Genomic DNA, 13,620 nt, shown 5'->3' with positions numbered 1-13,620 from the left:
GTACTTCCTTGTATGAGGCTGTAAGACCCTTTTGTTATTGCTCCTTAGTGCTCCCAACCCCATCTGCATCTCTTCTTTAGAGATCTTTTGGTAATACTGATTTTTTGAAGTATAGCATAAAACCTTATGACTCAATAGAATGTGTAATTATGTACCATATTTTAAATAATAAATGTAATATATTGATGGCTTGCCCTTTACAACTAGCCTGCCTTCTGTGGTTAAAGATACTCAACAACAGAAACACCAATCTGGTATAATCCTGGGTAGCATGTTGTTTGTGGGTTTACATGTCATGCTGACTAGAATATGAAAATGCTAGAGGTGTTTAATGAAGTAAATGAAATTGCCATGCAAGTCACTTGAAATGATAAAAGAATAATGGGTAATTTAGATATTAAAATAGGTGCAGCTTTAAAAAAAGCCCACCCTGTTAGAAATCTGAGGCATAAGTCAACATTTTTTGGTCCACATGCGGTAAATCAATGAAAATTTGAAATTTAATAGCATCAGTAAAATTTAGGTACATAAGCTAGACCTTTTCAGTGGCTTCTTTCTTGATTTTCTTTCACCTTTGAAGGAGATTTTTCATTAGTTAGTTGCTTATTCTTATGTGCACTTGAGGTGAGGCTGTATATTTAGAACATGGTCTGACACTCCCAGACTCACTGAAAATGGACTTACTGATAACTCTAGAAGCCAATAATTCTCTTCCCTGAAAGATCCACCCCTGAAGTGCTTTGGAAGCTGTCATCAAAAAAACCACCCCAGCTTTTACAGAGAATACGTGGTTTGGGAAATGATGAGAACACAAAGGTCTATAAGTAGCTCTTTAGCATAAGATATTTAGGCAGAATTAACTTGCTAGTCTTCTGTCTTTATTCTCCAGATGATAAAATGCCCAAAATTTTATGGTATGTGTATATATAATGCATGGGATGTCAACAGCCAGAGACTCACTTTAAGTAACAAACAATTTCTTATAACACACACATACCCGCACTTATATTAATCCCTAAAAACACTCAATTGCTGATTTCGTGTCTTAGTTTAATTTTGGGGACAGGCAAGGTAGGTTACATCAAAGTAGAGTATTTGGATAGGGAAGTAGTCCGTGTTAAGTGTAACAGGGATGGTGCCTAGATAGTATCACAACCCTGGATCTGTGAGTGGGGTGGATACAAGAGAGTGAGTGTGGTGAAGTAAGTGGAAGGGGTCCGATGTCACTGTTTGTCCATGTTGAGGACTTGAGGAGACCGCTTTGTTCTGCTCAGAATGGCCCTTGTTCCTGGGATCTAGAACGAACATTAATGTAATTAGTATTATAAGTAAGCCCTGCCACGTGTGAAATAGACTCTTATGAGTTGACCTGACATTGTTTCTTGGAAGTATGTGTTGTGAGTTCCAAACACTTTGAAGAAGAAATTTTGGAGCAAAATCACTTGTGAGCTGATCACACTAGAACTATGTATAATATGTTCTTAAGATTATACAGGTGAACTATATGATTGTCTAACCATGATTCTGCACACCTGAAACTCATACAAAATAATATTGAATGCTAAAAGATTGTACAAGTACAACCTGCAGACACACATAAATTCATACAAATACACATGCTATATGAGTGATGATCAATCATTTCTGGGACTTATCCTTTTGGGGATACTCTCCATACTCCTAATTTTTTTTTTTTTTTTACTTTTTCTCTGTGATCTTTGATTTTTCATAACTTTAATTGCATAGACTCCAAAAGGTGAGTAGGAGAGGGTAGGAGAAGGTAGAGGAAAGACTCAGACTTCTTCCTCCTAACCTTTATTATTAGGCAAAGCAGGCCTCACTGGGCTTTGCAGGGTTTGAAGCCTCAGGGAGGCCTCCCCTGCTCGCCCCCGTCCCCTGCCCTCACACCTCAGGTTACCAATCTTAGCTATTTTGACCATCTTCACTTCATTGAAATTCTGCTAAGCAGTCATCAGGTTGGGTACAAATAACCTTGGGAGCATGGAAATAACTACTTTTATTATCAATAACAGTCAAGAGTCGCTGATAATGTATTTGATGTCTCCTCTGTACCACAGCTTTAGCATATGACATGTGTAATCTGTACATTGATTTCATTTCATTTATAAGTGAGGAAGTTATTTGAAGTTCAGCCAGTGTACTAGTCATGGTTATCTCCAGAAAAACAGAACCAGTAGGGACCTGTGTGTGTAGAGATTTTAAGGAATTGGCTCACGTGATTATGGAAGCTGTCAAGTCAAATATCTGTAGGGTTACCTGGCAGGCGGGAGACCCGGGGAAGAGCTGATGTTGTATTTTGAGTTTGAAGGCTGCCTGCTGCTGAAATTCACTCTTCTTGGGGGAGATCAGTGTCTTTTTCCTTAAGACCTTCAACTGTTTGGATGAGGCCCACCCACATTCTGGAAAGTAATCTGTTTTACTCAAAGTCTGCTGGTTTAAATGTTAAACTCATGTAAAAAAAAACAAAACAAAAAACCTTCATAGCAGCATTTAAACCTGTCTTCAACCAGATATTTGGGTATCATTGCCTAGCCAGATTAAAATTGACATAAAATTAACGATCATAACCAGTCATAATGACTTCCCTTAGGTCATATTGCTGGCAGGTGAGAGCCCTATCATGTGAACACAAGTGTGCCTGGCTCTGAAACCCTTGATATTTTCACTGTGCAGTGTAGCCCCTCAATTTTATTGGGTTGTTTGTTGTAGCATCTAGCTGAGATGTCAGTCCTTTGGGAAGAATGAAAATTTAGATCTGAGCAGGAAGGAAGGACAGGATGTTTTGGAAGGAAGCATCAGGTACTAGAGGTATTAAGTGACAAAATGGCAAATTGGAGAAATTGTATCATTTGGACACTGATACAATAAAGAAGAGCTTTGGCTGATGGGGAAGGGACAGGGAAGGGACCATCAAGCTTGGTCTATTCAGAAGTCTTGGCACAACCTGGGGCTAGCTCTGTAGAACATACTTCATCTACATTTACCTTAAAAAATGAACTTCTGGCTGGCAGGTCTGTATATTATCTCATATGTGCCGTTTCTATGCAGTCAAGTGTTTAGCTGTTAGATTCATGAAGTCTTAGCTACTAAACTTAGAGTAGAAGTGTCATCAGGATTAGGATGTAGGTACTGGATGGATGTCAGCTGGTGTGCTCTTGCAGTGTTTTCTGTGGGGCTGAGCACATCATCTATTCCTCCTCTGATAGGCTGTCTGGCTGGACCGGGCCGTGTGTAGCCTTGTAGGTCAGAAGCGCTTGCTGCCTCCCACTCACTACTCACTGGCTTAGGGTGAAACCTCATGGGGACCTGCGAGTTCTCACTGTGCTCAAAGCACGAAGAGCAACAGCAGCTGGTTTGCAGCATCAGCTATGTTCAGTTTGTGATTTTCCATAGTGCTTGGCTGCTCACCAAATTCTTCCTTAGAACTACCTCTATTATGGCTAATTACAAGAAAACAAATGAGGTGTAGTGATTTCGATAATACGTGACGAGGTTTATTTGGGCAGGTAGATGTTGAGTGAAATTGGTTTTTTTTCCACTCATGCCCACCTGCCTGACTGAATGCTTTTTCTAAAATGGGAAAAGGGACTTGACAGCATCCACTTGGTAAACTGACTCTACATGAAGAAACGTTTTGGTAAACGGACTCTAAAAAGAAACGTTTTGTCCTGAACCTAGATAGATGTATTTTGAAGTGTGGTTTCTATTCCGGACGTTAGGCTTATTTTTACTATTCCATGAAAAGTCGATCTGGTTTTTGTTGTTTCCTGGGTGACGTCAGGCCTTGTCTCTCTGCTTCAGCGGATACCCCTGTGATCTCTGAAGAGAAGGGGCCCTGTTACCGTCTGGTCAGTTCCGGAAGGCAGTGTATGCACCCCCTGTCTGTTCACCTCACCAAGCAGCTCTGCTGTTGTAGTGTGGGCAAGGCCTGGGGCCCGCACTGTGAGAAATGTCCCCTGCCAGGCACAGGTAAGACATGCCCAGCCACACGCGCACGTTCACTCCTGGCCACATATATACACAGGGCAACTTTGGCAGCTAGAGTTTTTTTTTTTTTTTGTTTTTTGTTTCTGACTCTAAATTTAGTTTTTAATAACACAATGTGTTTTTGTCACTTATGTAGAAATCATCCATGAACATAGAACAGTGAATCGGTGCAAAAAAAAATTACATGCAAAGAGATGTTCCCATTTCTGTGTAACAGTAGGCTTTCTTTAGAAGATTAAGAAAAGCCATCACAGTTTATCCTCATTTCGAGAACCCTAAGCCTGCTCTTCTAAAGTGTAGCGAGATCAAAGGCCATGCTGGGCCATGCGCCTTCCTAGTGATTGGCCGCTCAGCACTGGCAGAGTAGCTCGACCCTGTGCAGGTTGCCTCATTTGCTCCTTTACTGATCACGTGCTTGTCAGGTTCTGTTACGAACATTGGAAATGGAAGGAGTCTTAGTAACTCAAGGGAAGACCCTGCCAAAGTCCCTGTGAACTTCCTGGTGGGAGCTGAATATTAAGAAGCTGACGAGTCTTTATCCTTTAATTTGGTTCCTAATTGCCTCATGCCCTGAAGGAGTAAAGTTATGTAAGTGCCTTAATTTTACCAAGGAGTCACCAACGTTCCATGCAGGCCCAAGTAGAATTAAATGGAAGAGAAGAAACATCCCCTGTGAATACTGGGCACCATGACATTATCAAAGAAGCAACGGCCTCAGTCCCACTCATGCAGAGTGCGCATAAAAAATTTTCTTAGTCACTTATTTGAGGAGATGTTTCCTGCCTAGGAAAGTGTCTAAATTCTCACAGGGCCTTTAAAATCTGTAAGCTGTAACTTACATACACTGTAGCAGGCAGTGTTTAAATATAAATTTTTAAAAAGATTTTATTTCTTATTTGTGGAGAGAGGGGAAGGGAGGAGGGAGAGAGGGAGAGAAATATCAATGTGCAAGAGAAACATCGATTGGTTGCCTCTTGCACATTCCCAGCTGGGAACCTGGCTGATAACCCAGGCATGTGCTCTGATCAGGAATCAAACCAGTGGACTTTTGGTCTGCGGGTCAATGTCCAACCCACTGAGCCACACCATTCAGGGCTAAATTTAAATATTATGATCCACCTTTGGTGGTGGGTAGGATCAGAAAGAATTGGTAAGGCAGAAGATAGTGCAATGTTGGTGGTATTTTTGGTAGGCCAGATAATTTTAGACATCTCCAAAAGGTTCCATTTTCCTCCTGTAGGATGTTATCCACTTATTATTAAAACATAATAATCAAAAGATAAACTATCTTGTCATTCATAGACACATTTTTTTGTAAGTTCAATTTTTTTGGTAGCTTTGTAGCCTTTCCCAGAAACATAAATGGAGGTGGTGACTATCATGCAGGGAGACTCCTTCATAAAATACAATAGCTAAAATTGAAAATAATAGTAAAATAGAATTTTCACACTTAACCAATTTTTAGTTATATGGTGACTTCCATACAAATATTATTTAGTCATTAATGCCTAGCTATTTGATAGAAAACCATGTTTCATTCTGGAAACATCTATTTTTCTTAGAGTAAGAATTGTACTTCATAGTTAAACATAAGCATGATGTTCCTCCAGTTAGAGTTTCCTAAAATCATTGAGCACTGATTTTAGGTCCAGAACATTCCATAGATCTTTTTTTTTCCGTGAAAGTGAGAAATGCCTTCTTTTACTTTCAATTTTAAAAGCATAAAGAAAAAGTTCACTATCAGCTCCTTGGTGTCGGCAGGCGGCCCCTTGCCTCCAACGCTAGCCCCACAGGGATCGGGTGGCCTTTCCTCCTCGGCCCCGAGCCGCTTTGCCCGCCGCGTCTTCCCCTTCACTCACTGCTGGGCATGGTGTGATGGAGGTCAGCAAATCCCACATGTCCAGGCTACTTTTACTAACTGTACAAAACCACTTTGCTGGGGAGGACAGCAGTTGCAAAATGTCTCCTGTCCTCTGGATAACTTAGCCACCCGCTCACGGTCAGGCTTTTGCCCACTCAGCTCCTGTCCCTTGAGCACAAGTACACGCTAATGTGGCATGTCCTTTTGTAACTTGATTCCTTTCTGTCACCCCTTTAGCATGTTTCAGTGCGCTGGGTCCCTTCTCACTTACCCTGAAATGCTCTCTTCAAAAACACTCCCCCTTTTCAGTCCTTCTCAACCAGCCTCTCTGTACCAGCCTCAGCCCTCCATTCCGCCTGAGGCCTTTAGGTTCTGCAACTGGAAACAAATTACCACACTTTCAATACCTCATTTCCCTGAATAGCTATTTCTTGTTTACTTTTTCTTGCTCATCAGCTAGCTTAGAAAGATGTTACTGAGTTTCTTGTTAATAATTAATGAAATTAAACCATAGCTAAAGGAAAAAAAGCTTGATTTTTGCTGATAATACACACATCCAATAAGATATATATTATATAGTATCCTTTATACATAAAAATCTAATATATTACATATATTTTATGTGTAATATATAATGTGATATATAAAATATTAAATATACAATATAATATCTCCTAATTCACTGCTGATACATATGATATATAAAATATATATTCTTATATATGCTATATATAGTCTGGTTGTGTAGGATAAGGAATTAACAGATGGAGAATTGTTTAGTAAAAGAAAGGGTTGGGGTTTTTTTCCTGTAAATATGCAAGTTTAACAGAAATTCAAGCATTTTGCATCTGTTTTTGAAGATTTTAAATGTAACTATATGAGTGATAATTTATTAAGAGATACTCATCATGATATTTTCCTCTGTATAAGTTTGCACTTTTAGATTTTTAAAAGGAATATTTTCCCATCCCAAATCTAGCTGCTTTTAAGGAAATCTGTCCTGGTGGAATGGGTTATACGGTTTCTGGCGTTCATAGACGCAGGCCAATCCATCACCATGTAGGTAAAGGACCTGTATTTGTCAAGCCAAAGAACACTCAACCTGTTGCTAAAAGTACTCATCCTCCACCTCTCCCAGCCAAGGAAGAGCCAGTGGAGGCCCTGACTTTGTCCCGGGAACACGGGCCAGGAGTGGCGGAGCCAGAAGGTGAGAGTGGATATGGATCACGGGCCTAGCCATCTGTCCTGTGTGCCTTTGCTTTGGTTTCCTTGTTGATACCCTTCGCGAACAGGGGAACAGTAGTGCCTAGCACTACTGATATTTTGGGCTGTATTATTCCTTGATGTGGGGGCTGCTCTCTGCGTTGTAGGATGTTTAGCAACAGCCCTGGCTTCCAACCTCTAGATGCCAGTAGCAACTTCTCCCTGCCAGTTGTTGCAACCACAAAGGTGTCCAAACATTTCCAAGTGTCCCCTAAGGGGCAAAATTACCCCTGAAAGAGGATCACTTCTCTAGAGTAATAGGCACCTAACAGGTAACAGTATTCCATGGCAACCTCGGGACATGGTCTTATGTTTGGGGCCCCTTTTTCTTGGTGTTTAGTCCAGAAGAGGGATTTAGACCCTTCAAGGAACAGTCCAAATTCATTTCTGTGTCTGGAGGGCCCTGTAATAAATACTGACTTTAACAAATGGAATCCAGAGGCTTAAATTTAAAACATCAACTAGGCTTCCATGAAATAAAGTCCAACAGGCAGTCAGGGTTAATGGGAAGCAAAGTGGAGGAAGACAGAGTCCATTGACAGTGTCCGGGAGGTCATTTAGAGGCGTCTTTTGGTTTACATTTTGAGAAGCCTGAGACCTAGAGAGGGGACCTGACTTGCCAGATATCATGCACAGAGTAGGTGACAGGACCTAGGAGCACATTTTTCCAAGGAAGTGGTGTAGGCCTCATCATCCAGAGGGAGTCTAGAGACAGTTGACTTTGACTCTCTCTCTCTGGCATTCAGAAAGAGGATAGTCTCCATCTCTGTCTTTATGTGAATCGGCATGTCTAATACATGGAACATCTCTGTTACTACAAAAACTCTCACCCCCAATAAAAGGCACAAGAATCTTAGGTTTGCATGAAATATATATATTGAACCTAACAAAGCTCCTGTAGGCTTTTCCCACTTGATTTTTAGCTCAAAATTCAGTGTGCTCATTTATGGATTTTGTAAGGAGAGAAGATGCTCTGAGTTAGTGAAGAGTTGGGGGCTTGGCAAAGCCGCCTTCCTGGTAGATGTGTCTTTATTTCAGGGCTCTGAACCTTTGTGTGCTCTAGCCTGTTGTATTCCACTCTCTGACTTGCTGCCCTTCTTGCTTGGTTAGGCAAAGCAGGTGGGACCTCACCTCGAGTTGACAGGTTGACCAGTTTGCTCCTATATAATTGGAGTGTCATGGCCAGATGTTTGTAACTCCTCATCCTCTGTGTAACCAAGAGAAAATTGGCTCTGGTCCAGGTTCTGTCTGAAGACTTTTTTAATGGTGGATTAGGCAGGATAGAATAGTTGAGTTGTTCCAATCACAAGAATATTGCAGCAGTGGCAGCAAACTTGTAACTGATCGCTTTTAGGAGCTAATGCTTCTAAACAAACCTGTATACTAATGTTTATGGAGACATTGGCTCATGAGAAAAGTTCTGGTGACTGTTCACCGAAGGCCAAAGGACTGATTAATGAAAAGCCACCCTTTCAGAAGGAAAGGCATGACCACTACCACCCTATAATCATGTTTATGACTGCATTAATTTGTCATTTGTCCACCATATTGATGCTAATCTCTCCTTGGATCTTATTGACATGCGACTTTTTTTCATAATTGCATCACCACATCTTCCTGACAATGCTCATAGGGCTTCATTAAGAATTAGTGTGCATCAAGAAAGCAGCACCCATTCCTCTGTCTCATTGAAATGGTGGCATTCTTTTTTAACATTGACATCAAAAAGCATTTCAAACATTATGTATTAAGGATAAGTATATGACCAATTAAAGAAAATATCTGTTTTCTAAGATAATAGGAAGTTCTACAAAATTGATGTTAGACTTACAATAATGTACCAGAAAGCATTCCCTCCTTTAACATTTTTAATTAATAAGAGACATAGAAAGAACATCGCATCTGCTACCTGACCGCCTGTAGTTGAGGAATGACATAGTGCGGAGGGGTTTTCCCTGTCAGCGGTGTGTAGAATTCTCCAAAGTAGTAGTAGTGACCATGATTCTGCATTTGACTTAGTTTGATTCTTAGTCCTTTTGGAGAGACACTGGACTTCCATTGCATTTTAAAAATGAAAATATTACATAGTAGATTGTTTTAAATTATACTAATGTCCTCCTTTCTTTTCTGGTTTTAGTGGCAACTGCACCCCCTGAAAAGGTAATTCATTCATTGTTTGCAAGTCCCTTTTTTTATTTAATTTGAAAATAATTTCCTTTTGGAATGTATATGGGTTTTTTAAGGCTTAAATACAGGAACATGTCTATCCATCATTTGGCTGAAGGAAATGAGGCATTCATTCATTCAAGAAATATTTAGTGAGCATCTACTATATGACCAGCAGTATTCTGACTGCTAGGAAAACAATAGAGAAAAATATCAGACAAAACTTCTCTTTCTCATGGAACTTAAATTCCAGGGAGAAGAGAATGATGGGACTAGTGGGAATCATGGGCTTAAACAGAATTCAAGGAGTCAACTTATGTCCTTGACCATCTATGGAAAGAAATGTTCTGATGTGTTTATGTAATTGTGTATTCTTGTGGTACATATATACTGAGCGATGTACTTCTTAATTAAAATTTAACATGCATGTTTGAATTTGTTAGAGTAAGAGAGCTTACCCTTGAAAGTTATAATCAATACTAGAGTATTGCTTCTTAGAAATTTTAGAGAAATTTTTATCAACCTTTTGTTTTGGCATAAAATAGGACTATGAATTGTGAAATTAATTAGTAGGAGATACAGAAATTTTCTGGGACTAATTTATGGAATAATATTTCTTGTCTGAATCTTGCTTTGATTCTTTAATAACATGAAGATGAAGTAATATTAAATGTTTATACATTTATATATGTCATTTATTCAGCTGACAAGAATTCAGTAAGTATTCCATTTTAGATCAGGAAAATACATATGTAAATTATAATAGTTTTAAAAATCTTTACCTTATGAATATGGGATAGAATAACATAAGTGTTATACAGGCTAAAAGAAGCTAGAAAAAAAGGAAGTATAACTTTAGAGCAATAGTACCCAACAAGGAATGATGCCGTATTAACCCTAAAAGAAGTACAACAGAGATGCATATTTTACATGAACATTTGCAGCTCTTGGTCAGCATCTCTAAAGTTAAGTGACATGTGGCAGTTTGCAATTTTGTTGATCTGGAATTTAGTTCCGGTTGAGGCGTGGGAGGAGTCCTTCAGTGGTGAGCGGGCTGGCCAGCTCCTTGACAGCCTCATCTCATCACAGTTTTGTTCTCTCTTAATGGTTGAGTTTAAGCTACCTTTCATCAGGACTCTGAAAGAGGACTTGAAAATTTTCTTGTATACTCTCACTGCAATTTATCTGGAGAGGCGGCAGTGAGAAAAATGCAACCATAGTCTCCGTGGTCCTAACTCCTCACAGAAGGAGGCCTCCTGATACTGAAGACTGATGAAGAGAAAGCAAGGTGCTCAGGGGGTGGGAAGTTACATGTGCAAAGGCGTGGTGGGGACGGCAAGAGGTCAGTGAGGGGAGCATGAGAGACATGGTTAGAAAGAGAAGTTTGGAAGACCAGGCTGCCGCTGTCATCTGTGGGAAAGCCCCCCCCTCCTCACCTGTCAGGTGGAGAAGCGGCATGGATGAGGGAGGCCGCTGCCCGGGCTGATGGGAGAAATTCTGCCTGTGAGCGGCGGGAGTGGATTAAGGGTCTTCTCCTTGCTGGCATTGACCATGGGCTGCAGGGATTGGGATACAGCCAAGACTGATTGAGGTCATCGTAAATACATAGTAGAAAGCTAGTCTGTATTTTTAAGAAGAGGGGAAAATTAGTAAGTGTTCACTGTTTTTAGAAGATCAATCATAACAGGATTAACTGAGATAGGGAGAAAGAGGGAGCTGGAGGAGGCAATTAAATTACTAGAATAAGCTGAGAATGAGTGAGTCCAGACTTGCAGTAGTGGTGGCTATGGATATGGAAAAGGATGGACAATGTAAGGAATAGAGCAAATGGGCAGGGGCTGGAATGAGAAATAAAGGAGGGAGGACTAAAAAGTGACTTTAAACCTGGATGGGTTAATGATTGTGTCACTGAAAGAAATGAAGTTGAAATGAGATATTGGAAGGGGTGGATTTAAGGTATTTGTGGAATAGCTAAAATGGAGTTACCCTATAAAACTTCCTACCTGCAAAATCGGATCTTTGATGAGATACGCAAGCAGTATGTCTACTTTATAAGAAGCAGGAAAGGTGGTAATGCAAACTAGGAGTCGGTGAGAGGGAAATGGAGGCAGGGGAGTGAGCTTTCTGGAGGATGCTCACAGCAATTACAGCAAGGGACGGGTGTGTAATAATCGTCCAACCACTATGCTGTGCACCGGGAACTAATGTAAAATAATTCTGAATGTCAAACTGTAATCAAAAAATAAAAAAGAAAGGGACAGAGCACAAGGGGGTGTGAAAAAGGATGAGAAAAGTTATTGAAGTAGTAGAAGAATCTGGAGTGAGTGGTGGTATGAAAGCAAAAGGGAAGACAATTTCAAGAGAAGATTTAGATCCCTGTGTGTTTTCTTTTAAACCCTCCAAATTCGTGTAAAAGGAAAATTGACAGTAAGGTGAACCGTAAATAAAAAGAGAATGTAATTATTTAAAAAGGAGAGAGAGAGAGGCCGGGAGTACGTGGGGTAACAGTGACCAAGTAGCTTGATGAATACTTTTAATGAAGTGATGATAAGAGCACTGCGACCCCACCCTGTTGTGGCCAAGGTCACGGGTCCTTTATAAGCCCTATTGTCCAGTCTGCACGAGCCCTGAGCAGCTGTAACTGGATGCTGAGTCATAAGTCTCTTCGCTTGTGGCCCAGGGCACAGGGAGCCTGGGGTGCTCCCCCGAGGCCCTGTTTTTGCTGATGACCATGATGGTGAGAGCGGGAGGTGCAGAGTTACTGGCTGTGAGGTGACGAGCAGCCCTAATAGCTGAGCGACATAAAATATTTTAATGTTGTGCATTTTGTTATGACACATCTGCTAGATTCATTATCTCATCTGGGGCAGAGCCACATGGGAATGAGCTGGTGGTTTAGTCTCCTTAGGGGTTCGCTTCGTTCCAGACCAAGTGTGGGTCCCTGGGCCAAGGCATTTGTTCGAACCGTCTGAAAAGACCTTTTGCCCGGGCCCAGGGGAAGGAGGTGAGGGCGTGTGCGGGGCTGGAGCTGCAGGAGGGACTCGGGCCTGCCAGGCTCCTGGCACAGCAGTCGTTCGTTTTTTTAAAAAATATCACACAGGTTTCTGCCTAATGTGCTATGCTATTTGTTGCCTTTCTATGGGCAGGATTAATCAAATAAAAATAGTTATAAGTGGAAACTAAAAGTAATTCCTACATCCAGTTCTCTTTTTGTCTTCTTAATACCATCATGCAGGAAATACCTTCACTGGATCAGGAGAAAACCAGACTTGAGCCTGGTCAACCCCAGCTCTCTCCCGGCATTTCAACTATTCATCTGCACCCACAGTTTCCAGGTAGCTGTTGTTCATCCCTGCCGTTTGTAAAGGATTCTCAATAAAAGAGGAAGATAAGAATATCGTGTGTCTGTGATTTTGAAGTTTAATAAATCTTTAGAATTACATGCTTAAGTATATCAGTATACGTGTAGAATGTTAGTATTATAATGATAAGTGTTATAGTGGCAAAAGAAAAGCTTTTCACTATTTTCTGTGGTGAGGAGTAATTATTATTAGAACATTATTGAGAGTCATCATTTGATGAAGCATCATTTTTCCTGGGCTTCTGAATTATTCCCAGGTATTCTTGCTAAAAGTTGACACTTGTGCCGTAGGTTAATACCATGAGCTTTAGGAACCAGTAACAGTTCTTTCTATCCAGTAACTACAATGGTATGTTATTAGACTAAATTATGCTTGCATTCTTAAATAGCATCTCAATGCTTCCAACTGGCTTTAATTTCCTTCTGATCTCCTCCTTCTTTGTTTAGTAGTGATTGAAAAAACATCACCTCCTGTACCTGTGGAAGTAGCTCCTGAAGCTTCTACATCAAGTGCCAGCCAAGTTATTGCACCTACTCAAGTAACAGGTAGGTGTGGTTTTTGTTATATTGTGCAACCTGTGGAGGAGAAATGGCTATGAACTTCATTTTAAATATAGTATCAAAATTGTGCCAAATGTGTAACATTGCTTATGGCAGGATTAGAGTCACAATGGCAAGATTTGGAAATAATCTAAATATTTTTTAGAAAGAGGAATATGTTTAAATAAATTATGGTACCTATGCAGTGGAACATCAAATAGCTATAAAAGTAATGGTTTAAAAGAATACTTAATTCTTTTAAACGAGGAGATGCCTAATGGCATAATATTAAGAAATACAGAACACAATATAATGGTTTTAATTTTATTTTTTAAATGTTTACAAACAGAAAAAGAGACAGAAAGCACATCAAAATGTTCAACTATTGCCATTTAACAGGATCATGGATAATCTTTATGTC

At 40.3% G+C, this 13,620-nt stretch overlaps 1 protein-coding gene and 1 long non-coding RNA gene across 12 annotated transcripts in view; one reads left to right on the top strand and one right to left on the bottom strand.

The window, feature by feature from the left end:
* The window catches only part of LTBP1 (latent transforming growth factor beta binding protein 1), a 367,328-nt gene that overhangs the window by 236,379 nt on the left and 117,329 nt on the right, over positions 1-13,620 (top strand). For 3 of the 11 annotated variants that reach the window (XM_054567945.1, XM_054567961.1, XM_054567992.1), the window contains 5 exons: positions 3,823-3,990; positions 6,849-7,076; positions 9,270-9,292; positions 12,534-12,633; positions 13,107-13,205. In XM_054567945.1, coding sequence (XP_054423920.1) covers positions 3,823-3,990; positions 6,849-7,076; positions 9,270-9,292; positions 12,534-12,633; positions 13,107-13,205 — 618 coding nt within the window. The remainder of the gene's footprint in view (positions 1-3,822; positions 3,991-6,848; positions 7,077-9,269; positions 9,293-12,533; positions 12,634-13,106; positions 13,206-13,620) is intronic. The other 8 variants (XM_054567953.1, XM_054568015.1, XM_054568000.1 and 5 more) reach the window with 5 other exon arrangements.
* On the bottom strand, positions 1,034-6,254 carry LOC129066469 (uncharacterized). The gene is made up of 2 exons (XR_008528702.1): positions 6,141-6,254; positions 1,034-1,295 (listed from the first exon to the last, which is right to left on the bottom strand). It is a non-coding gene; the product is annotated as an uncharacterized LOC129066469 (long non-coding RNA).

This window comes from Pteronotus mesoamericanus, unplaced genomic scaffold, assembly GCF_021234165.1.
Source record: "Pteronotus mesoamericanus isolate MK-2021 breed Mesoamerican mustached bat unplaced genomic scaffold, CSHL_Meso_final contig_101, whole genome shotgun sequence".
NCBI classification, from domain to species: Eukaryota; Metazoa; Chordata; class Mammalia; order Chiroptera; family Mormoopidae; genus Pteronotus; species Pteronotus mesoamericanus.
This window is presented reverse-complemented; position numbering and strand designations above follow the sequence as displayed.